Genomic DNA, 24,166 nt, shown 5'->3' with positions numbered 1-24,166 from the left:
ACAAGCACTGTTTTGTCCAGCGCCTTGGGACATCCTCCTGACGTGAAGGGCGCTATACAAATGTAATTTTGTTATTTTGTTTGTTTTCTGTATTTCAAAATTATAAGTAAAAAGCTACAGTGGAAAAAGGCTAGTGCTTTGCTCACCAGATATCCTGCTCTCTGTCTTTTTTGGACTTCAGGATTTGAGATTCGTAAATCTCGCTTCGAATTTCTCCCGCCAATATTTCCGAGCACAAAATTAAGTCAGAATTAATACAACAAATCCAGTTTTTGAATACTGCATTTTAGTTTCCAGAGCCTGAGAATGTTGAAATGAAATGTTGCACTATTGCATGAAATACATCAAAACAGTAATACTTTTTCACGCAATATGACTTCAACAATTGACACATAAAAACGTGAAATTGAAATACTTCTATGTTTAAATATCAATTTCATTAATAGATTTCATTCATTTCATTCATCTCCCCCACAAAATATAGTCAATTCACTTTACAGTATGTTCTGTGAAGCGCTTTGAGACGTCTCGAAGACGTGATAAGGCGCTATATCAAATGCAATGATTATTATTATTGATTTCAGGATATTAGTATCAGTGGAAAGTGAGTGTAGCTGCAGTTGGTAGCTGTTCTAATAACGATTTCCACATAAATATGACAGCTTCCAACATGGGCATTTATTGCATGAAATCTTGCAGTAATGGAGCTCTGGTGACTCAACTTTCGAGCCAAGCTGGAAGACAGAGAGGGATATGGCCTTGCAATGATTTCGAAGTAGAGAGATCAGCGTACTCGGGTTTAATGGTAGGACATAACCTTAGAGCCTGATACCCAGCACGTGATGGGTAAGTGCCTACATCCCTTATATAAGAGTCAGCGAGGAGCTCAGTTATACAGTGAGAGCAGAGAGGAGCTGAGTCATACAGTGAGAGCAGAGAGGAGCTCAGTTACACAGTGAGAGCAGAGAGGAGCTCAGTTACAGAGTGAGAGCAGAGAGGAGCTCAGTTACACAGTGAGAGCAGAGAGGAGCTCATTTATACAGTGAGAGCAGAGAGGAGCTCAGTTATACAGTGAGAGCAGAGAGGAGCTCAGTTACACAGTGAGAGCAGAGCAGAGAGGAGCTCAGTTATACAGTGAGAGCAGAGAGGAGCTCAGTTACGCAGTGAGAGCAGAGAGGAGCTGAGTCATACAGTGAGAGCAGAGAGGAGCTGAGTTACACAGTGAGAGCAGAGAGGAGCTGAGTTACACAGTGAGAGCAGAGAGGAGCTGAGTTACACAGTGAGAGCAGAGAGGAGCTGAGTTACACAGTGAGAGCAGAGAGGAGCTGAGTTACACAGTGAGAGCAGAGCAGAGAGGAGCTGAGTTACACAGTGAGAGCAGAGAGGAGCTCAGTTACACAGTGAGAGCAGAGCAGAGAGGAGCTCAGTTACACAGTGAGAGCAGAGAGGAGCTCAGTTACACAGTGAGAGCAGAGAGGAGCTGAGTTACACAGTGAGAGCAGAGAGGAACTGAGTTACACAGTGAGAGCAGAGAGGAGCTGAGTTACACAGTGAGAGCAGAGAGGAGCTGAGTTACACAGTGAGAGCAGAGAGGAGCTGAGTTACACAGTGAGAGCAGAGAGGAGCTGCACAGATATCACAGGCAGAGAGACAGATACAGACAGCAACAAAGCAGCTCTGACAGCCAGATCCCAGCCTCTGTTCGAAGACATAAAGCAATCTCAGTTTTAGAAGAAAAAAGAAAAATACTCAAGCCCAGGGTTTTACACTGTAACAGCAGGTGGTTGTGGTTGTTGTTGTTGTTGTTGTTGTGCAGCCACTCGCTATGGCTACTGAAACCTTCAGTAAACAAGAAACGATCGAGCTCCGCAAAAAGCACATCGGGTGAGTGAGCACTGACTGGAGAGAGACAATGTTATAGTCCTGTTGTTCATTTCTCTGGATGTTTCATGTGTACTCACCTGTTGCAAGATTTCAGTTAATTTCCCTGGTTCTGTAGTTATTTTTAAAATATAATATATATATATGTGTGTGTGTATAAGATGTGTCTGATGCTGTGCTCCCTGTGATCAGTGATTAAAAGGACTAATTCTGTTCTTTCTAAATTGATGTCCCTGGAGGATTCAGACAAACAGAAGAAGTACAGTCAAACCTTCTCTGCCCTGTTTATACCCAGTCCCAGGGAGATCAAGTTACATGTGAGATTTTGGAGAAAAAAATACATTTAATAACAATAATAATAATAATCGTTGCATTTGATGTAGCGCTTTTCACGACGGGAGGACGTCCCAAAGCGCTTCACAGAACACACTGTAAAGTGAATTGACTGTATATTTGTGGGCGAACGCGGCAGCCAATTGCGCACAGCAATGTCCCACAAACAGTCGTAGATTGAAAATGACCAATTTATTATTGTTTTTGTTTTGGAGGGATTATTATTAGGCTCTGTGTGGAGTAAGGAAACTTGCCCAAGGTTTCACCCTCTGCCTGGAATTGAATTCAGGTCTCTCGCTTGCAAAGCGAGTGCTCTAACCACTGAGCTACAGGACTCCACACATAATAAAAACATCAGGCACTTAATATGCATCAAGTACAATCATTTTTTATATAGCTATATATATATATTGGCTTAATGGTTCTTGCAATCACATAGTCTTACCCTGTCACTCCAATGCAGCACTGGGCATTATTGGAGGTGCCATCTTTCCATGAGACCAAAACCCAAGGTCCCGGTCTACCTGTTAAGGTGGGTGTTAAAGATCCTCTAGCACTACTCGAAAAGAGAAGGAAGTTTCTCCTGGCCAATAATCCCACAATAGATATATATATCTTTGAGACGTCTCGAAGACATGATAAGGCGCTTTATCAAATGCAAGGATTATTATTATATTCAATGCGAAACGGATGGAAGCAGGAAACATTACTGATCGACAGAAGAATTCTCACCACCAGTTTAAGGGAGTGGTTAGGGCTAAATATTCCTCCTGATCCTTCCTGGAAGGGAAGGCAGCAAAATACTGGAATAGTGTCTGATTACATTATGTGAATAATTAACACTTTCAAACCTCAGTTTAGAGTCTAACTTTAGAGAAACAAAGGAACTGCGCTTCACAGTGACAGAGTTGGATGCCGAATATGGGAGAAAGGGGTCAAAGAAGTGGTTCCAAGATGGAGGGGGAGGGGGAGGAGGCGAGTTCCAGGAGGTTAGGCGTGCAGTAACTGAAGGCTCCAACATGGATGGTTGTGTGAAGGGGGTGGGGATGTGCAGCATGTCTGTGTTAGCTGAGCAGAGGGAACAAGGGAAGGAGTACAAAAGTTTCAGAGAGATTGGAAGGTGCTAGAGCATGAAGGGATTTAAACGTATGCGTGAAAGTGAGACTAACTGAGCCAGGCTGAAGTTTAAAGTAAAGACAAGTAAAATGATATTCTCAGATATGAAGATATGAAAACATTAAGATTTCTTTCCTTGAAGTGATTCCAGATGAGGTTTTTAAAAAGAAGATACCGTTTAAATCTTTTAGTGCACTAACGGAGAGAACTTCCACCTACTCACAGCTTATGATACTATTACATTGGAAACAATCGCAAGATCAGCAGAATTGGGGAAAATCCTTTGGAACCTGAGGGCCACTCTGCCACCTCGTCGGTTGGGGCGAGGGGTGATATAAAGTTAGTTGTTAGTCAATTGGCGGATCGCTTTCCGGGGGTACTAATCCTTTTTTTAAATTGATGTTCCTGGAGGATTCAGACAGACAGAAGTAACCCCAACAGCCCCACCTCAAAAAAAATACTCAATTCACAACTGTTTGTGGGATACTGCTGCCGCGTTTCACCCACAAAATTCACAGTCACGACAGTTTACAGTATATCCTGTGAAGCACTTTGAGACTTCTCAACGACGTGATTAGGCGCTGTATCAAATGCAAGGATTATTATTGATGATTATTATTATAAAGTGTAGCCAGAGGGGAGGTTTCGATTGAGGGACGTGGTCACACGGAGACAAATAGGATTCAGCGAGTCCAAGAATGTCAGTGTGCTCTGGATGAAGTCATATAGTATAGCGGGATATTTAACATCCACCTAAAAGAACATCAAAATGGTAGCTCAGTTTAGCGTCCCATCAGAAGATCAGACAAACACAGTTTTCTTTGCTCCCCAACACAGTCTCTAGAAATTCTGTCTGGAATCATGTCCAGTTTTTGTGCCCCAGTGTTGGTCTCATGAGAATGCCCGTTCAGAGTGAGGAGCAAGTTTTGGGAAAAGACTGTACTTGTTTAGTAAACAGCACTAAGCATTTCAGTTGTTCTGTAACTGCAGGCTTATGTAGTACAGCTAACAGGAACATTTTGCTAAGTAACTCCAGAGACTCAGAACCTTCAAATTGCTGAGGTCGCCTTAAGAGAAACAGTAGTGATTTTATTCTCATTGGTTTTCAGTCCCTGGTCCAATTCTACCAATGACTATCTTTAGAATGCTCTTTGTTGGAGTCTCGCTATTAAGCTATTACCTCCTTTCAGTTATACCCTAAAAGTGCCTTCTTCGTAAACCCATAAGGTTTAAGCTGATTCCTATCAGTGCTCAATTTCAAGCTGACTGTTTCCTTTGAGGTCACATGCAAAAGTGGCTTTTCCTTAAACACGCATTGTTTCTATAGTTGGAAACAGTCGTGTAGGACCCACCACTCTGTTTTTCCAAAGGAGGCAAGTGTCAATATCTCCCAGGCAGCACATGTGTACCTATTAGACTTCATTAGTCATTACAGGCCAATTTATAATGTTTGCTTGCAGAACCAGTGTTTACAGAATGAAGTAACCCAGTCGTTAATGGATTGGCAGATTCCTTTTCCAGGGTAATAATTCCTTTAAAAAAACATAATAATAATAAATTGGTCACTTCAATTCACAACTGTTTGTGGGAAACTGCTGTGTGCAATTGGCTGCCGCATTTCTCCCACAAATTATCCAGTCAATTCACTTTACAGTATATTTTGTGAAGCGCTTTGAGACGTCTAGAAGATGTGATAAGGCGCTACATCAAATGTAAGGATTATTATATATTATATTATTGTATCTCAGAATTTTGACAACTGAGTTAATATGCAAATGAATTGCCTACATCAGGGACCTGCTTGTTGTAAATGCAGACCATCAAACTGTGCTGCCCCACATTGGTTTGACGGTGGCATAGCATTTTCAAGCGTTTTGAGACTTCCACCTGACATGAAAGATATTATATATCAATGTAAATGCTATTGTATTGTACAGCATTAACTCAAGTGGTTTCTGAGTCTAGATCAACAAAATCATTCCAAAGGGAAGGGGTTTAGCATGTCAAAAGTAAAAACATTAAGGGATGTTGGGGGGTGGGAAATGGTTATAATAAACTAGAAAAGCTTTTTAAAAATGCGTGCCTGGCACAAATAATGAAAGTGGATTGGCGTCCTTCTGTACTTAAGGTCTTGCTAAATGCATGATAGTCAGATGTTCACTTATGTTTTAACAGAGTTTCTGTGGTAAACAGAATGCTGACCAGTGTGTCTATGATTTACTTGAATGATTGATTCTGTTATGTTATACATTTACTGCTGTACAAATGCTAATATGCTAGTTCCTAAGCAACTGAGACAATCTGAGCTATGTTTTATCTAAGTACATACAGTGCCTATTGCACATATTTACAAATGAATGAACCCTTTGCAATATTAATAGAGGGACATATTGTACTCATAAGATATTCTTGTTTTGATTTAATGCAGAACAAGCTTAGCTTGAAACATACTCTTAACTTATCAAATGCAAATGGAGATTTTGATTGCTCAAAGTTTCAGAAAAGTCAATGGTTCAACAGATGAGTCAACTTGTGCAAACAAACTGTGTGTAAGCAAACAGTGACAGTATTTGTTCAAGTTCATTTTGATGTCTTTATTCATCAGGCCATGTTATTCACTGTCATTGTTTTATTTGGGGAAATCTTAAAATCCAATGTGTAGCCCATCTAGGAAGAATGGATGTCTGTGCAGGGTCTGCCAAGAGGTGGACAGTGATTGTGGCAATGCATTGATAAAACCAATTAAGGGAGGAAAGGCCTCCTTTAACTTGTCTAATGAAAGTGGATTGGGCCAATTGGTGGCTCTGAACATCTGTTGAGTGAAGCTTTTCTTTTGTATTAAGATAGTTGAGTTTGTCGTCTCTATTTATCATCATGGGTTTGTTTCTTTTCAGACCTTCGTGCAAGGTGTTCTTTGCAAAGGAGCCCCTCAAGATAATCCGAGGGAAGGGACAGTACATGTATGATGAGAATGGCGAGAGATTCCTGGACTGCATTAACAACGTAGCTCACGGTGAGGAGCTGACTCTCATACATCATTGAAAGAGTCTAAAATGCAGCATTCAAAAGTCACTGTGTGTGAACTTCACAATCTATTTTCTGTGACTGAACAAATTTGAAAAAAATCTCGATGCTGAATGCTATTTTGTGCCTAGCGTTTTGCTATACGACCTTTTATTTGACAAGAAAGTGACTTTGTCAGCATTTAGAAATGCACTTTTTTCACATATTAGGTTTTGCAAAATCTGGCAATTTCAGTCACAAAGCAGAAGTTACAATTAGCACAATGAATTTTAGCTTACACATACCGCATTTTAGGCCCCTTTATGGAATACAGTATGAAATACTGTCTACAGGTTTGCTTCCATTTTAGTCCTGTTGTACTTGGTATATGATGTACTCCTGTACTTGGAAACTTTTTTCACCTCTGGAATTTGTGTTTGAATACAGCCCAAACTTGTGGAACGCAAATAAATATGAAAAGTTATTGTGAGCAGCTGTGCACCCTTGAATTGTATTCTCTGAAACAGGATGTTAAAGTCTGATCTGGTTGTGGTGTTTAAAATAATGAAGGGGAAAGATCAACTAGATAGGGAACAACTCTTTCCTCTGGTAAAGAGAGTCAAAAGAAGGGGTTATATTCTAAAAGTTACAGTTCATGTTTCAAATACAAATTAGATAGATTTCATTTAGGAAAAAATATTTTGGATTATGGGAAAGGTATATGAGTAGTTCAGGACATGACACATGCATTCGACTGCCAGCATGGTAGAAGGCGAACTTAATGGACCTTGATCTTTTTTCAGCTAGCATTTCCTACATTCCTATGTTAAGCCAGTTAGAAGTGAGATCAGGAACTGTTGAATTCATGGCCACACAAGGACCGTACATGGATACAGAAACAATAGGGATATCTGAAAAACTGATAGACATAGAAGAAATTCCACCTGGCACCAGATTTACTCTAAAAATACACAATCACTACACTTCAAAGTAAAATCCTGTAAGCGTATTGATATAGCTTGAAGACATGATACAATATATAAAATGCAAGGATTATTATTTATGTCAAATTTCAGAGTGTCCAGAATTTAGCAAATTCTTAAATACAGCTATAATTTTGAAGTTAGTTTTCTGCAAGTTCTTTTAAAAACTAAAGAAAATCAACTTCAAAGTTAAGCCTAAGTCAACAATTTGCTAAAACCTGGACACTCTCAAATGTTACATAAATTGGAGTAAATCTAAACCCAGGTGTAATTTATCCCAATAGTTTGGGGGATAAAGGTCCTAGGTAATAAGAAGAAAAAGTCAGAGAAATGAGTTTAAAGATTTTGCATGATCACTCTCCATTAAGAATTTTGATATATGGCTGCATATTAATAATTCAGTCCTTTATTTAGGAGGTAGTTTCACCCCTCCTTGGCTCAATCTCTTCTCAGGACAAGAAAATTGTAGGACCAGGGAGGGGAAACGGAAAAAATCAGAAAATTACGTCATGCAGTTCGATATGCAATTCCATTAAGAGAATTGCCTTTCATGTGAAGAATGTTTTCTTTATTGTAGTTAAATATATTGTGTGAGGAAACTGTTATTTGTAATTCATTGCTTTGTGTGAGGAAGATACTTGTTGAAATTTAATATTTTGCACAAAAAAAAGTCTTTTATTGAAGTTGAATGCTTTGTGTGAGAAAGTTTTTTTTAATTCTATTGGGAAAACTGGCCTTTGTGTGAGGAAGGTTTTTGTTGAAATTGAACACTTTCTATGAAGGTTTTTAGTGACGTTGGATGTTTTGTGTGAGGAAGCTGTTTAACTGTACTTTTTTCAAGAAAGGTTTTCAATTGTGTTGGAGAAATGTACTTTGTGGGAGAGATGTTTACTTGATAGCAAACCTGATATTGAATGTTTTGTATGAGGAGGATATTTGCTGATATTGAATACTTTTTACGTATGCTTTTTGCTGAATGTCATGAGTGGTTTGTGTCCTTTCTCCAGTTGGTCACAGCCACCCAGATGTGGTGAAAGCTGCCACCAAGCAAATGGAGCTGCTGAACACAAACTCACGGTTCCTTCACGATAATCTGGTTCATTACGCCAGGCGCCTGACTGCAACCCTCCCATCAAAGCTCTCAGTCTGCTACTTCGTAAATTCAGGGTAAGATTTTGACCACTGTTCAGACCTAACATTTTACAATAACAATTTACATTTATATACTGTAGCAACTTTCACGTCAGGAGATTACCTTAAAGTCACCACACTTTATCCTATGAAGTGCTTTGGAACCTCAAACATGAAAGGCACTTTTTAGAAAGGGCTGAGTTTCCCTGAAAAATACACACTTTACAGTATATTCTGTGCAGCGTTTTGAGACATCTCAGCGACAGTGTTATAAAATGCAAGGATTTTTTATTATTGTTATGTTCGGAGGCATTCTTCCTTGTCAACTGTAAACTTGGTGACGTAGATACGTTATCAGGTTATTTGATTGTAAGATCTTTCTCATGGCCGTATGGTTTTCCTCGACAGCTCTGAAGCCAATGACCTTGCTCTGCGCCTGGCTCGTGAGTACACTGGGCACCAGGATATCCTAACTCTGGATCAGTAAGTAGAAAAAATCATCTGTTTATTGTATGTATTTCAACTGCTGGAAGTCGGGCAGAGACTAACAGGGAAAATATTTGTACTGATGGCGCCGTGGAAATCATTTTAAAAGAAATCTTTTCACAATTTTGAGTTAAGTAGGGTGCAGTGGACAGGGCTTTCTTCCCGCACGCACGCACACACACACCCTCCCCCATCTAAACACACACAGAGCTCTCCTCAGTCCTCAACACCACCCCCACACAAACACCCATAGACCTCTTCTGAACCGCCTTCTCTCTTTCCCCCCCACATCTGCCTAAGTGGAGTCCATTCTATCATGAGAAGGGAAGGAGGCGGTTTTGTGGAAAGTATGTGGTTTCCTACACTGCCTTGTAGATTGAGCATGTAAATGAATGGATTACAAAAACCCAATATTGTGTCCAAATTACGGTAAGTTTGTCTTTCCTCCTCTTTCCATCCAGTGCTTACCATGGCCACGTGACATCTTTGATTGACATCAGCCCCTACAAATTCCGTGAGCAGAGTGCAAGAGCCCAGAAAGAGTTTGTGCACATTGTGAGTATCAGTAAGAGCCAGACTTGTTAAACAGCACTATCCTGCAAACCTACTGCAGCCTAAGGTGCAAGAGGCTGCCAATGTTAATAGCGTTTTCTGCAAAACAGCTTAACCTGCAGTGAAAAACGGGATCCTTTACATCTGATCTTAAACAATCATAGTATATAGAAAGAATGAACAACATCGTTTAGATTTGATGTTAGTGGCTTTAAAACAACTCGTTAATTCTATCGCATTTGGCATAGATTCATGGAGATCACAGCACAGAAAGGAAGCCATCACACCTGCACTAGTCAAAACACAAAATACTGTAAATGCTGGAAATCTGAAACAAAAACAGAGAGAGCTGGAAAAACTCAGCAGGTCAGGCAGCATCTATGGAGAAAGGAATGTGAGTCAACGTTTCGGGTCCACGACCCTTCATCAGAACGTTCTGACGAAGGGTCGAGGACCCGAAATGTTGACTCACTTTCCTTTCTCCATAGATCCTGCCTGACCTGCTGAGTGTTCCCAGCTCTCTCTGTTTTTGTTACACCTGCACTACCTACCAGGTTTCCACTTTTGAGCTAACCTGTCTATTTTACTCAATTAAGAAACCCTGCAAACATGCTCTTATTATACTCTCATCTCAATCGTCTGCTCTTTTACACCCCCCGCCCCCCACCCCCACCACCTGGTAACTTCTTCTATTTCTCTCCATGGAAATTATACGCCTCAGCTTCTTGCGCAACATAAAGTAATGTTTATTTTCGTTGCTGTTTCAGGCACCATCTCCAGACACTTACAGAGGAAAGTACAGAGAGGATCACCCTGACCCTGGAACTGCCTATGCAGAGGAAGTGAATGTGCTGATTCAAGATGCCCAAAGGAAAGGCCATGAGGTTTGTAACCAGGCCGGCAGGTCTTATACACCACAATGTAATAAAGCTGTCACTTGCAGGGTCTTGCGTCAGAAACAAAGATCAGTTTCAAAACAAATCTTTTTTTTTAAAAAAATCGAATGAAGTTAGAAGCTTTCATAAACAAATTTTAAAAACGCAGATGCTGGAAATCTGAACAGAAGCTGAAGTAATGTGAATTGCTGCACACCCATCAGCATCTGAAAGAGAAAGATAGGCAAAGGTTTCAGGCTCAGTGAGAAGGGTTAGGTTCGGAGATCGCAAGTTTTTTGCATAGCAACTGTAGTACCGAGAGGGAATCCATTCCCTTAGAAAGAAGAAAAAAAGTTGTATTTTTATAGCACCTTATCTTAAGATGCTTTACAATAATTACTGTCCAGTTTAGTCTTATTTTTTGGTGGACAAATGTGGCAGTTTTGTTGAGCACAGTTAATGTCCCTCAAACTGTCTTGACCTGAATGTTTAGATTATCTGTAGGATTGTTAGCGAGGACATGAGAAGAAACTCCTTTCAACATTTAGGCGAGCATGCTACACCTGAGCCAAGCCCGGTTTATGTTACATTTACAATTCACAATTTTGATCAATTGAATTAGTTTTATTTTTTTAAATTTCAACCAAGAGTGTGTGAATTAGTTTTTATCCTCGATGAAGATGAGAAAAATTGGTTCTGTTTCCACTGGAACAGGGACATTTAACTGGGGATCCAATAGAGTTCTTCAAAATTGTGAAAGGTTTTGAGAGAATAAATAATGAGAGATTATTTCCACTGGTCAGTGAATGGGTAGTAATAGGACACAGCTCAGAATTGTTACTGAAAGACTTATGGTGAAATCAGGATAGGGTTATTGGAATATGAAACACTTTGATACAAATGCCACAAGTATTGAGGCTGAAGTCACAACATTTAAAATGGATGAACGTTTTGATGAGGAAGAATATAAATGATGCAGAATATTGGGCTTAAATGGTTGACTCCAGTGGAGTTGCTGGAACTGGCAGAGGCTGAATGGGTCTCGTGACAGTAATTGATATGATAAGCATCACAATTCGAATAACAGCTTCAAAAAATACATATTACCTGGTTGGTATACACACACTTAAAGCATCATCAATTATTGCTAATTTTTCTGAGAGGTTTTGGTGGGGAACCGCGATGAAGTTACAGGAATGAGGTTCGGCTGTGTTTAAGTAACAGTTACAGTGTGAAGCAAGACACCCTTTTTTCATCATAGACAGTGTAAAAGGAGGAAAACATTCTCTCTATGCTCCTGCTCAGTTCTGTTTACTCATGCACTGAAATGAGGAAGTTCACACTTGGGTGATAGCAGTGTTTAAAGCTGCTGAAAGTTCACAACACACATTGCAATAAGGGAATCCAAGAATTGGAGTTATGACTATGTAGTCCCCTATATGTCCAGTAAACAGTGTTGAAGAATCTTGGGTGTGATGGTCTGTATGTCTGTGAGTTGAGTGCCCTTTGATGCACGTTTTACAATTAGATTTCCAGTTAACCATACACAAGGGTGTATCTATGCTCTTTCTCTTCTACCCCCACCCCACACCTCAAGAGGAGTCACAGAGTGCTTCCCAATCGCAGGCCATGAGTTCTGCTCCATTTCCTGCAGTCCAGCAAGCTTCCTGTCCCACAGTTGCGCCCATTGCCCAAAGAGAAGCCTGGGGGGAAAAATCACACTGCACGTGGGCATGAGCCTGCGCAAGCTCAGTAGAAACTGGCAGGAATTCTACTCAGAAGGAGATCTTCAAGCATTAGCTGGGCCAGCTACCCCTCTGGTCTGTCGTCTTCTGTTCTCAGCCAACTCCCCCACTTACCTCTCAGATTTGGCCAGCTGTCCCCCCATTCTCCCACCCCCTACCCTACCCTCTCTTGATCTAAATTTGCATGGGGTTACTTCAGGGATAAACCTCGGTCCACGCATTGTCATTAAAGTAACGCAAGTCTGCGGCACTCAGGGCATCATCCCCCTATTGTTTGAGACCTTGGTTTGCATCCCAGAACCTTGGGATGTCCTCCCATTGTGAAAGGCGCTATACAAATATAATTTTGCTGTTGTTGTTGCATTATAAATATAATGCACTTCAGTCCAGTAGTTCAGTGACCTAATCCATTTTTCTTTGGTTCTTTACTATTTTGTCCAGAAAATATACAGTCAATTCACTGTACAGTATATTCTGTGAAGCACTTTGGGACGTCTCAATGACGTGATAAAGCGCTATATCAAATGCAAGGATTATTATTATTATTTACTAATGGATAGTTTTTTTCTTTTTTTTCTCCCTTTTTGTTGGATATCTTTGCAGGTAGCCATGACGTTTGCCAAGCAGAGAGAGTAAAGGCAAGTGGCACATGGGTTCAAGTGGCCCATTCTGTTGTGCTGCAGTGTCTTTGAAGCAACAGCTTGCTCAGTTGCTCTCTAAACCATGTCACCAAAGGCCAGAGATGCAGTGGTTTATTTCTCGGAAGACAATGCCATCCATCTACCATGGAACTCTGATATCCAGGGAGGGTTTAGCCAACATTATGCCTTAGAGATTGATACTGTGCAGGTCTGGGCATAGGACTTGTGAGCCCATACAATTCTGCCAGATCAACAAGTGAAATGTATTGAAGTGGATTTTTCTGATCTGTTAAAACCCCTCAGATGTGGGGGTGTTGCTTTTTTGACTTTTTTTAACAAACAAGCTCTCAAAATTGTTAACAGACTTTCCCTTTGTAGCAACTCATGCAACATCGAGTATGGAAAGCTACCTTGGGACTGGTTTAAGAGAAGCGTTGCATCCTTGAAGAAATACTGGAAGAGTTTCGTCTGAAGGCTGGAGTAAAACTATGGATGTGCTACAGGGACACCAGACGACTGTGCTGACCTTGGAGGGTTTAACGATTGTGTCCTCTAGCTTCCAACTCTAACAGCAATGGTTTACTTCCTTAGCACAGTGTTGGCTGGAGATTTGTGGCATTCATGTCGTCTTCTTTTGTATAGATCGCTGCGTTTATTGCTGAATCCATGCAGAGTTGTGGAGGTCAAATAATCCCACCGCCTGGCTACTTCCAGAAAGTGGCACAGTATGTACACAGCCTTATCTAGCTTCTAAGCTGCTTTTGCTAATATCTTCTCTCTGTTTTTACCCCTTTCTGAAGTAAAAGTACATAAAGCTTCTGTAAAGCGCCAATCTGTATTCTGCAAACATTCTGGCGTAAAAGTAGTGAATAATTTAGGAGCAATTCCATGTTTTCAGATTCCTTTGGAAAGATGTTTCTTATTTTCTCCCATTTTCTCTCCAATTTGTGTCCCATATTGCATCCTGGGGTTTGTCAGTGATTCTAGCAAACCTTTGGTTTTGTGTATGCAATGGCGTTTCCCATGCAGAACAAAAACGTTTGCTGGAATTTGTTAGATCATTCTTGGGCTTTGATTCATCTTGGCTTTTTTTCAGCATGCGCTCTATAAACTCAACACCTAGACTTCTCGATGTAAAACCTGCAGTACCCGGACTAGAAGGTTGAGCTAGCGAGTTTTTGCCAGAGCTACTCCTTTCCCACTGCTGGTAGATGGGAAAAACTTTTCCTTCTCTTTCTTCTTCCTTTCTTGCTGAGCTTTGCTCTGTCTCTGCTCAACCTTTCCCTTTGATATTAGGGTGAGTTTGAGAATGCTGCTTCATCAATGGCAAAGTGACTCCTGAGTGCAAAGCTGAGTGTCTGAAGTTCAGTCGCCAGTGCAGAATGAGCTGATCTTAGTCAGTACAAATTGTGATGTGACATTACCCCTCAGTCCTACCATCACAATCCAGTATCCCAGGGTATCTGGAGCTGGGCCATCGACTGGTATTTTACTGCAGGCACTCATGGATTTGACTGCAAAGAAATGAAGCTTTTGTATTTCATATCCAATTTACTTAAAGTGGGAGGGGTCCACAATGGACTTTAGACCATTTGAAATTTGCCTCTAAAGTCCCAAATGAATTGGAGGTCGCCCATATCCTAGTTCCAAATGCTTCTCCCCAACCCCAAAACAATGGGCTCAGAAGCAGATGGCAGCTTTGTGGTAAAATATTCTTCTTGTCTGAAAGCTGATTTGTTTTCAAACAAGTTCAATGTAAGGAGCAAGGGGCAAAAATACATTTGTATGAAAAGTAACTTGCATGTTGTGTGTATTTGTAAATGTCAGTCACCTGCCTTCTCCTGGGACTCTAAATCCCTTGCTTTCTTAGGCTTAAGACTGTTGTCTTAACTTTAAGATTGTGTCAGTTTTTGGAAAATAATTTTAAATTTGGAAGCCAAGTTTCCAGTTGTGGTGTGCTGGTGCGGGGCTTTCCCGCGGTACTGGATGACTGCTTGTGTTTGCAGGTACGTGCATAATGCAGGGGGAGTGTTTATAGCTGACGAAGTCCAGGTCGGCTTCGGACGGGTCGGGAAATCTTTCTGGGCCTTCCAGTTGCAAGGAGAAGACTTTCTACCAGACATTGTCACCATGGGCAAACCTATCGGGAACGGTCACCCCATGTCCTGTGTGGTCACAACCAGGGAGATTGCAGAAGCATTCCAAGCATTGGGCGTGGAATATTTCAACACTGTAAGTCTCTTCGGTTGTGTGGTGAAAGTTCAGGGTAATGTTTTCCCTCATAACATCTAATGTAGCTAAGGGAAAGGAGTGTGTTCGAATTGCATTCAAAGTCATTTGATTATTTTCTCCCTCTTGCCCTGAAGTTGTTGACGTTTGCTGGGTTATGATTTCATGGTTCCCGCAACCCCAATCCAAGTGACCATTGCTTATGTATGATCTGAGACTGAGAGTGTCAGCAGATCAGATTATTTCAACCATTACACGAGAATCACAGCTAAATCTAATTTGGGCACCTTTTCAGTGTCTGATCCCGTTCAGGAAGACAACAAGAGAAATAAAATTTGGCCCTGGGAACCCTGAGCTAGACAGGGCACCAGTCAGCTAAAGTTTCTGTTCCTGGGGGTTTCTGTCCCATCCCCAGTGTCAGAGGAATGGGCAACAATTAGACAAGTTATAGCTCTTCAGCCTTATTAATTTAAATTAATCTTTGCATTTGATATAGGGCCTTATATCGTTGAGATGTCTCAAAGCGCTTCACAGGATATTACTGTAAAATGTATTGACTGTGTATTTTGTCAGCGAAACACAGCAGCCAATTGCTTACAGCAATGTCCCACAAACAATCGTGGATTCAGTGATTACATTTTTTTTGTTTTTTCTGGAGGGTTTATTACCCCTGGAAAGCGATCTGCCAATTGACGAACAACCAAGTTCCTATTTACTGTTAGGTAAATGAAGAAGTGTGGAGTAAAGAAATTTTCGTATGGTTTCGCCCTGCCCGGGAATCGAACCCGGGTCTCTCACTGTCTCAGTGACATCTTATGATCTCTGCTGCAAAAAAGTATGTGTAAACCTTGAGTGAGGAAAGAATTAGGCAATGCAGTGATGCTCCCTGCAATAGAATAAACTGACAACACTCACTGACTTGGCTCATGCATTCCTTGTGACGCAATCTAGACATTCAGTTTGACCCCCTGCTGTCCTTCCTTCCCCACATCCGGTCCGTCACCAGGGCAGCCTTCCTCCAACTCCGACTCATTACCCATCGCCGACCGTACCTTCCCCCAAATGCAGCTGAAACCCTCATGCATGCGTTTGTCGCCTCCCACTTGGATTACTCCAACGCACTCCTCGCTGGTCTCCCCAACTCCAGTATTCAAAAAATCCATCTCATTCAGATCTCTGCCGCCCACATATTGATCCGGACAAAACACCGTATCCACATCTCACCAATACTGGTCAGGCTCCACTGGCTCCCCATCACCGAACGGATCAACTTCAAAATCCTCACACTTGTGTTCAAATCCACTCCCTGGCACCTCACTACCTCTCTGACCTCCTCACTGCCCAATCTACCACCTGGCACCTCCGCTCAACTGGCACCAGCCTGCTGCTTGTCGTTCACGCCCTCAACTCCACCATCGGAGATCGCCCATTCAGCCACTATGCCCCCAAACTCTAGAACACTCTCTTGTTCAATCCCTCCTCCTTGCCCCCTCTCCCCTTTTTCAAGTCCCACCTGAAAACCTTCCTTTTCGACTGTGCTTCCGGCCACCTCCCCCCAGGCTTGGAGCACGCTAAATAAGTGTAAGTTGTTGGTGTTGAAAGAATAGAATGTGTTTAGGAATTCAATTGGGACTCAAAAGTGTTGAATGAAAAGACACCTCCATAAATTCATCTTAAAGGATTTTAATGGTAAAACTAATCAAGTCATCAGACCCAGCTGGTGTCAGTATCCATGGTGAATAAACTCTAGGCTGTTTTTGAGATATTGTTGAGTTGTTTATTTTAAGTTTCTTATTCTGTAGTTTACGATTCAAGTGCCAGTTTGATTTTTTTTAAGCTTAAGTATTTAGGGTGCTAATCTTTCCTTTACATTTCGCAGTTCGGAGGTAACCCAGTCTCATGTGCCATTGGTCTCGCAGTCCTGGATGTCATTGAAAAGGAGGATCTCTGTGGCAATGCCACAAAAGTTGGAAATTACCTGATAAGCTTGCTGAAAAAACAGCAAGCAAAACACCCACTTATTGGGGATATCAGGTAACTGGCACAAGCACAGCTGCTGTATAACTTTTGTTGGGTCAGCAGCCAGGTGACTGACACATGCGGACTTAAGATATCCAAACCAAACTGAGTTCCATGCATCCCACCTACACATGGAAATTCTCATGTATTGGAATGGAATGCACATTCTCTTCCTGGAGGGATGCATCTTGCTTACCTAATTCTGGAGAGTATTAGGCACAGGCTGGCAAGAGCCAAGGCTTGGAGACCCCAGAGTATGTGTTGGGGTAATGCTGGTATCTAACCAGCTAAAACTACATAGCTTGCCATTGAAAGAACTGTGTGGCAAGCTTTCCTGCTGGTTCCCCAGCTAGAACCTTGGTTTGCAGGGTTAACGGGCGATGAATGAATGGGAAGATTCCCTGTCACTGGTCTGCCCTTCCAAGTCTTACGATGGACCAAGCTGGCTGTGCTGTCATCAGCAGTGCCCTGAAGTACTGCAGGTCCCGCCTGGCTCAGGACACGGACTAATGAGACCACAGAGGGCTGGCTCGATTCTGACATTTCATTGTAAATGTCACCTTGGAGCCAATTCAGCTCTAAGGAGAACCCGCTTACCCCCACCTCCCACCCCCCTCCTCCCCGGAATGGTCATTTGACCATTTGATTATTTGACATCTGACAAGTGCACGTTTGAGTCCTCACTAGGTGGATGACTTATTAAAACTAGTACATTGGTAAAGAATAAAGAACTGGCATTGTATCAATGCTAATGACTCAGAGTGTAAGTGTCAATGTCAAGTTGTTCTTTAAACATGTGTAAGTTATTGTCATTAAGCTACAGTGTTTTTGCAGTCCATTGTTGCTAATTTTAAGACCTACCTTTTCAATCGTCCTTTCCTCCAAAGTTCTCTCCTGTACTCACTTTATCAACTCTCTCCCCCCACCACTCCCTGGCTAAGGCTCCCAGTCAGCTGAGTGAACTTCCTATATGAAAGGCACTATATAAATATAATTGTTGTTGCCGTTGTAATTATTGTAATTACAAGATTTGTTTGGATGAAGGTCCTCCATCTCATCTGATCTCAACCTACCGTGCTCTAAACACAGCATCAAGCTGTTTTGTAAATTAATTCTGACCTCAACCACCCTTCCTGGTAACGCGTTCCAGTCATTAATTACCCTCTGGGTAAAGAAAAAAAATTCTGTCCTGAAATTGCCCTGTGTGACTTTAAACCTGTGTCCTTTGCCATGTTAAAGTGTTCTGTGAATGTAAAGTTTAGTCGCTCCCATTGAAATGTTTCCTGATGCACTGAATATTTCCTTTGCACAGAGGTATGGGCTTGTTTATTGGAGTTGACCTAGTTAAAGATCTCAAGAAGAGGACACCAGCAACTGCTGAGGCACAGCACATCATTTACAGGTAAAGTCTCACTTTATACTGGTGTTTCTTGCTGTGATTTTTTCCAAACATTATGTTGAATAATCACAAAATAATCCACGTATTAAAACTAACAATGATGAATTAGTGATTAAATCCATGGGTGAGGCTCTGAGCCGTAAATTAAATACCCCAGGAGCCAGGCTGCCAAGGTTCTGGGAGTTACTTCCTCAGACAGTGACTCACAACCGCACACAAATAATACTATAAAAGCTATTGGGTAGTCAACATGACAAACCCACATCCGGACTTTGAAGTCACATAGTCTAGGGCAGGCTGACACCCCAGCGCACTGTTGGAGGTGCCATCCTTCAGATGAGATGTAAGAGCAACTCAGCCTGGAACTTTGAATTCACAGTCTAGGCCAGTGCTTACCAAACTATGATTCGCTGACCACCTCCGCCCCTCCTACCCCCCCATACATTCACACTGGTCTAGGTAAACCCTTGAAGTCCTTGCTCGATCAGTCAGTAGTGTGTTTCTAGGTTTCTCTGGATTTAATATTTCTTATTTATGGCATAAATCAAGAAATATTCAATTAAGAAAATGTAGTTTGTTGGCCGTCCATAAGGATTGGCCACCCTGGTCTAGCTGACCCTCCCAACGCAGGGACGAGGGGAGATGTATTGTCGGAGGTGCAGTGTTTCGAATGAGATGCAAAACCAAGGACCCGACTGCTAGTCAGGTGGACGTTAAAGATCCCACTGCCCTATTCGAAAAGAAAAATATCGATGTCAACAATTCCCCAAATAAAATTGGTTATTCACTGAGGTTCTCCAAAAGGCTGTCAATGGCAAGCTACGTTGTTTTAGCTGGTTAGGCTCCAACACACACTCTGGAGTCCCCAAGCCTCATTTCTTGCCAACTTGCCCATAGTATTCTCAGGAATTTAGTAAACACAGTGCACCCTGCCAGGGAGTGTTCTCATTCAATTCCAGAGACAGGGACATTTCCATACCTGCTTGACAGTCTTGTTTGGATACTGTTAAGTTGGTCATGGGTTTTCACAAGTATCAGATATCTGGAATGATTTGGAGTGAGCAATCAGGGAGGTGGGTACAGCCAACACCTGATCAGGGAGGTGGGTACAGCCAGGGAAAGAGACAAAGGCAAAATACGAAAAAAGACTATTTTTTAAAGAGTCCCATCCACTGTGCAGTACCGTGAGTTTCCTAATAAAACCTATCTTTTTGCACTTTCTCTCCCCTAGGCTCAAGGAACGAAATGTGCTGCTCAGTGCAGACGGCCCCAATCGGAACGTTCTGAAGTTCAAGCCACCAATGTGTTTTACTATAGAGGACGCCACGTTTGTGGTGGACAAAATAGATGAGATCCTCACAGGTATATTACTACTGCACAGTGAGAAAATGTAATATTTACCTGGTGTCTCCTGCTCGGTTCCCGTCAACGCCTTCTCACGTCAGTCACTGACTGCATCGATCTACACAGATGCTCACTCCACCTCAGTGTCATGTTTGACCTCCTACTATTCTTCAAACCCTAGATCCAGGCTTTCAGTAGCTGACCTTTCCCTTGTATCCGCAAAATTGCCCACATCTGCTGCTACCTCACCCCCACAGTGCTGAGCCCACTGCCCATATTTTCATCACCTCCAGCCTTGATTGCTCTAAAGCCCTGCTCGCCAGACTCCCCAACTCCTCTGTACACATGCTTCAGATCATCTGGAATTCTCAACCTCAAGCCCATCACCACGATCCTCTCTCAGCTCCACTGGCTCCCCAGACACCAGTCTGCTCCTGGCCCTCCATCAGTGGAAGAGCTTTCAGCCTTTCTGCCTTTCTCTCTGGAACTGTATCCCAGAGTCCCACCACCTTTAAAATGTACCCTAAAATGACAGCAACAAGTTGCATTTATACAACCAATTTCTTTGACACGTAATGTTTCGCTACATTACCCTCTCCCACCTCCCCCCCAACACACCCCTGCTGTGTTGCTGTGCTAGTCTGACGCACTGGTGATAGTAACTCTTTGGAGGCTTTCATATTACAGCACAGATTGAAGCCAGGCAGCGATACCAGCCCAACAAGCTTATGTTGGATCAAGCTCCTCCACTGGAGCTATTGACTCAAATCTGAATACCTAGTGCCTATTTAAATTGGTTGCCACTCCAATTCCCCTTTAAACGCTGCTGTGGTCCTACCTTTAACTGCAACTTGTGGCAAAGCATTCCATGTGCCAGTCACTCTCTTATAAGTGAGGTCTAAACTACTATGAGAAAAAAGCCTATCGTAAAGATTTAGTGAAAAAATCTGTTGTTAGCGATTCAGCAGAAAATAGTAACTAGTGAATCTGTTTAGGACCATGTTTATTAGAGTTCTGATCTACTTGTGCAATCTGACTTGTTCTTGTGAGATTCAAAGACTCAAGCCAAAGAGGCCAAATCTAATTCTGTGGGTGGAAACCTATGATTGATGGAAATTTGCAACCTTTTTACTTGTGTTGCGTGTTTCCAGATCTTGAGAAAGCCACTAGAAGCACCATTCCAAATAAAGAGCCCAGATCAGTGGAAAACGGAGGAGTCAGTGTGAGCAAAAGAAAGGCAAGTATAGTCTTGTGTGAGAACAAGAAAATATTTTGATTTGCATATCAGCTGGGAACTCAATGGCCAGGATAAAATTATAAATTGTTCACCGAAGTGAAAGGATCAGCTTGGTTCAGTTGTTGGTCGCACTCTTATCTCTCGGTCAGAAGGTTGTGGATCCACATTTGAGCTCATATTCCAGGGCTAACAGTAACAGGGCTAACACTGTCGTGTCTGAGAATGCTGCATTGTTGGAGGTGTTATCCTTTTAATGAGATGTTAAACCAAGGTCCTGTTCATTTGAGCATTAAGGAACCCATAGCACTATTTGAAAAGAGAAGAGAGCTTCTCCCAAGCCAGCAATCATTCAGATAAATTGATCATTCACTTCACAACTCCTTTTTGGGACATTGCTGTGCTCTAATTGACTGCCCTGCTTGCCTACAGTAGACCATAGGATGATAGCTTGTCTAAAAGTGCATGATGCAGATGCTATTAAAAGCCTTGGAGATGTTTTAAGACAATGACAAATTACCAGTATTCCAGACAAAGTAACTTAAGGCAATAAGATCATCACAGAAACAGCTTGAACTTTCAATACATAAATGAACAGAACTAACACGCATACCTATTTCAGTGGCTTGACTGCAGATTTCAAACAAACTTTAAAATTTAAAACCATGTTAAGCCGGTGCTCATTACTTCCTCCTTCATTTATTTGAATAGATTCCTCATGGTGGTGCAGTGGAGTTGAGCAATGGCTGTACAAACGGCTTACAAAGTGAAGACCGCCCCGATAGAAACAGCAGCCATTTCAGCAGAACAGCCTGTGGGCAGCAACAGAACTCCTGCCACACTGCCGTGTCCTGCAAAAGGATTAGGACATAAAGACTGCTAAATTGAATGGGATTCCTTTCTTAAAAGGGGCTGTTTCACAAAAAAATTCAACTTTGCCACTGTTAATGGTGGGCAAGGAAGAAGTATTAGCCACGTGCTAGCAATGGTGAAGGGAACTTTTGCTATTAATCATCACCTCAGCCCAACCCTTCCCCCATCCCGACACAAAGCCCTGAGCTGGAGTTTCAGTTCCTTGCACAGTACAACATAGCCCTTTTCCCACCCCACACAAGGCTCTTAGCCAGTGTTTCTGGACCTGCACTGTGCTATCTAGTGGTGCACAGCTGTCCATTTGAGGCATCTTATCCCACTCCTCTCCATCGCACATAACTAACATTATTGTACAAACGCATTGGTGAAAGCTCTTTTCCACTGCAGTTTTTGAGGGCACTGGCCTGCTTCACGTCCCCCGCCCTGCCTGTCCCACCATCGGTGGTTGGGGCTTCACCTTTCCTGCCCCCACCCTTTGGAATTCCATCCCGGATTCCCTTCACTAACTTCCTTCAAGTTTGTCTCAGCATCTTCCTTTTTGACTACAGCTTAAGTCATCTTTCTCCACTCCAATCCCCTTGCCCCTCCCCTCCCAAAACTGACCCCCCATCTTGGGTACAAAACTCGACTATCCAGCTCCTTGGGACATCCTCCTAATGTAAAAGGCTATATAAATGCAATTTGTTGTTATTATTTGTTTGCCCACAAAACGTAGTCACTCAATGCAGTGAAGTGCTTTGGGAAGTCTTGAAAGGCGTTGAACCTTTCATGTAAGGATGTGAAAATGTATGGATTATTAAGGAATATGAGGTAACATAAGAGGTAACTGGACAACCATTTACACTCTCTTCTGGCCTCACTCCCCCACCTCCCCGCGGTGGTGTTAGTGAACAGTCAAGTCAGCTGGACCCTATGCACATTAACAATTGTCAGCATTAGTGTTAAATGTCTCAACTACCTCCTTTAGGATTACTGTAACATCAACTATTAAGATATTGCTGCAGGATGTGGTTTATTCCCTTAACTGTGGGAAATCTAGTCAGAGAAACTTGAAATAATTCAGTTTGTAGAGTGTGGTTTAATTCCAGAGTACTGTACTGTCTTATTGTAATTCAGAACAAAAAGTGCTACACATGAAATAATTTTACATACAGATTGAACTGTTCACCTCAATTCAGATTAGTAGTTTCTCATTGTACTTTTATTTCCGTCTGTTCATTCTTGATGGAAATAACATTTGTTTTCAACTTGGTGTATATTTTCTTGACATGGTGCTATACTATGGTAAAAAATACTTGTAAATTCTTTTCTTTCATCATTTGTACATATAAGCAATAAAACATGAACTTTAAGTTCAGTGACTGGTTACATTCACAGATCTCCCAAAATATCAGCCCTTTCTCTCATCGCACTTCAACTTCAAGAAACAAGTATAAGTTACAGGTAGCGTTAACATCCCATGTGGGAAAAGTTGCAGGTTGGGTTAACCATGTGCAAATGTTACAGGTTGTGTTAACCATTTGCAAACATAGGTAATGAGAGAAATAAAGCTGACCTTAATTGTATGGTGAACAACCAGTGAGCCTGTAATCCTTTTATTGGCTAACTTCATAATTACAGGTATCTGTAATTGCCTCTTTACACATACATTTGCACAACTTGCAAATTAGACTCCAATGTGTCCATTGTACTCGCATGTATCAACTAGATCACCCGATTTTAACTGATCCTATTGTCATGATGGTGCCAGACTCTGAACAATATACATTACATAACTCGAGCCTTTGGCATTTTTGGAACAATTCATTCATACCCTAGCATACAACAAAACAACAACAAAATTACATTTGTAGAGCGCCTTTCACGTCGGGAGGACATCGCAAAGCGCTGGACAGAGTTAGGAACCCAAGCTGAGAATCAGGATGGGAGAGGGCGGGGGGGAATCAGGAAGATCGAAAGCACGGTCGAAGAGGAGGGTCTTGAGGTGGGTCTTGAAGATGGCGAGGGAGGGGGTGAGATGGAGGGACTGCGGGATGGAGTTCCAAAGGGTGAGTACAGAGTGGTAGAAGGCCCGCCTGCCAATAGTGAAGCAGGCTGGAGCCTGCTGAGCGGAGGGAGTGAACAGGGTGGTAAGGGGTTAGGAGGTCGGAGAGGTAGGAGGGAGCAAGACCATGGAGGGCTTTGAAGGTGAGGACCAGGATCTTGAGCTTATCCTCTGTGTGATGGGACGCCAGTGGATTTGGGTAAATCTGGGGGGATAGGGTCGCGGAGCCCAGTGCAGGAGAGGACACGGGCTGCAGACTTCTGGATGATCTGCAGCCT

General features: G+C 42.1%; 1 protein-coding gene across 1 annotated transcript; it reads left to right on the top strand.

Annotated features, from left to right (window-relative positions):
* Positions 1–1,612: 1,612 nt before the first annotated feature.
* etnppl (ethanolamine-phosphate phospho-lyase) lies at positions 1,613–23,196 on the top strand. Its single transcript, XM_007888974.2, has 13 exons — positions 1,613–1,884; positions 6,225–6,343; positions 8,324–8,483; positions 8,856–8,930; positions 9,395–9,488; positions 10,253–10,369; positions 13,389–13,471; positions 14,753–14,978; positions 16,855–17,009; positions 18,307–18,396; positions 19,625–19,755; positions 20,889–20,974; positions 21,683–23,196. Exons 1-13 carry the CDS (start codon positions 1,826–1,828, stop codon positions 21,842–21,844), a joined length of 1,557 nt encoding a protein of 518 aa, XP_007887165.1. The 5' UTR covers positions 1,613–1,825; the 3' UTR covers positions 21,845–23,196.
* The last annotated feature ends 970 nt before the right edge of the window (positions 23,197–24,166 follow it).

The sequence above is a fragment of the Callorhinchus milii genome, unplaced genomic scaffold (genome assembly GCF_018977255.1).
Source record: "Callorhinchus milii isolate IMCB2004 unplaced genomic scaffold, IMCB_Cmil_1.0 Scaffold1, whole genome shotgun sequence".
In the NCBI taxonomy this organism is placed as follows: domain Eukaryota; kingdom Metazoa; phylum Chordata; class Chondrichthyes; order Chimaeriformes; family Callorhinchidae; genus Callorhinchus; species Callorhinchus milii.
This window is presented reverse-complemented; position numbering and strand designations above follow the sequence as displayed.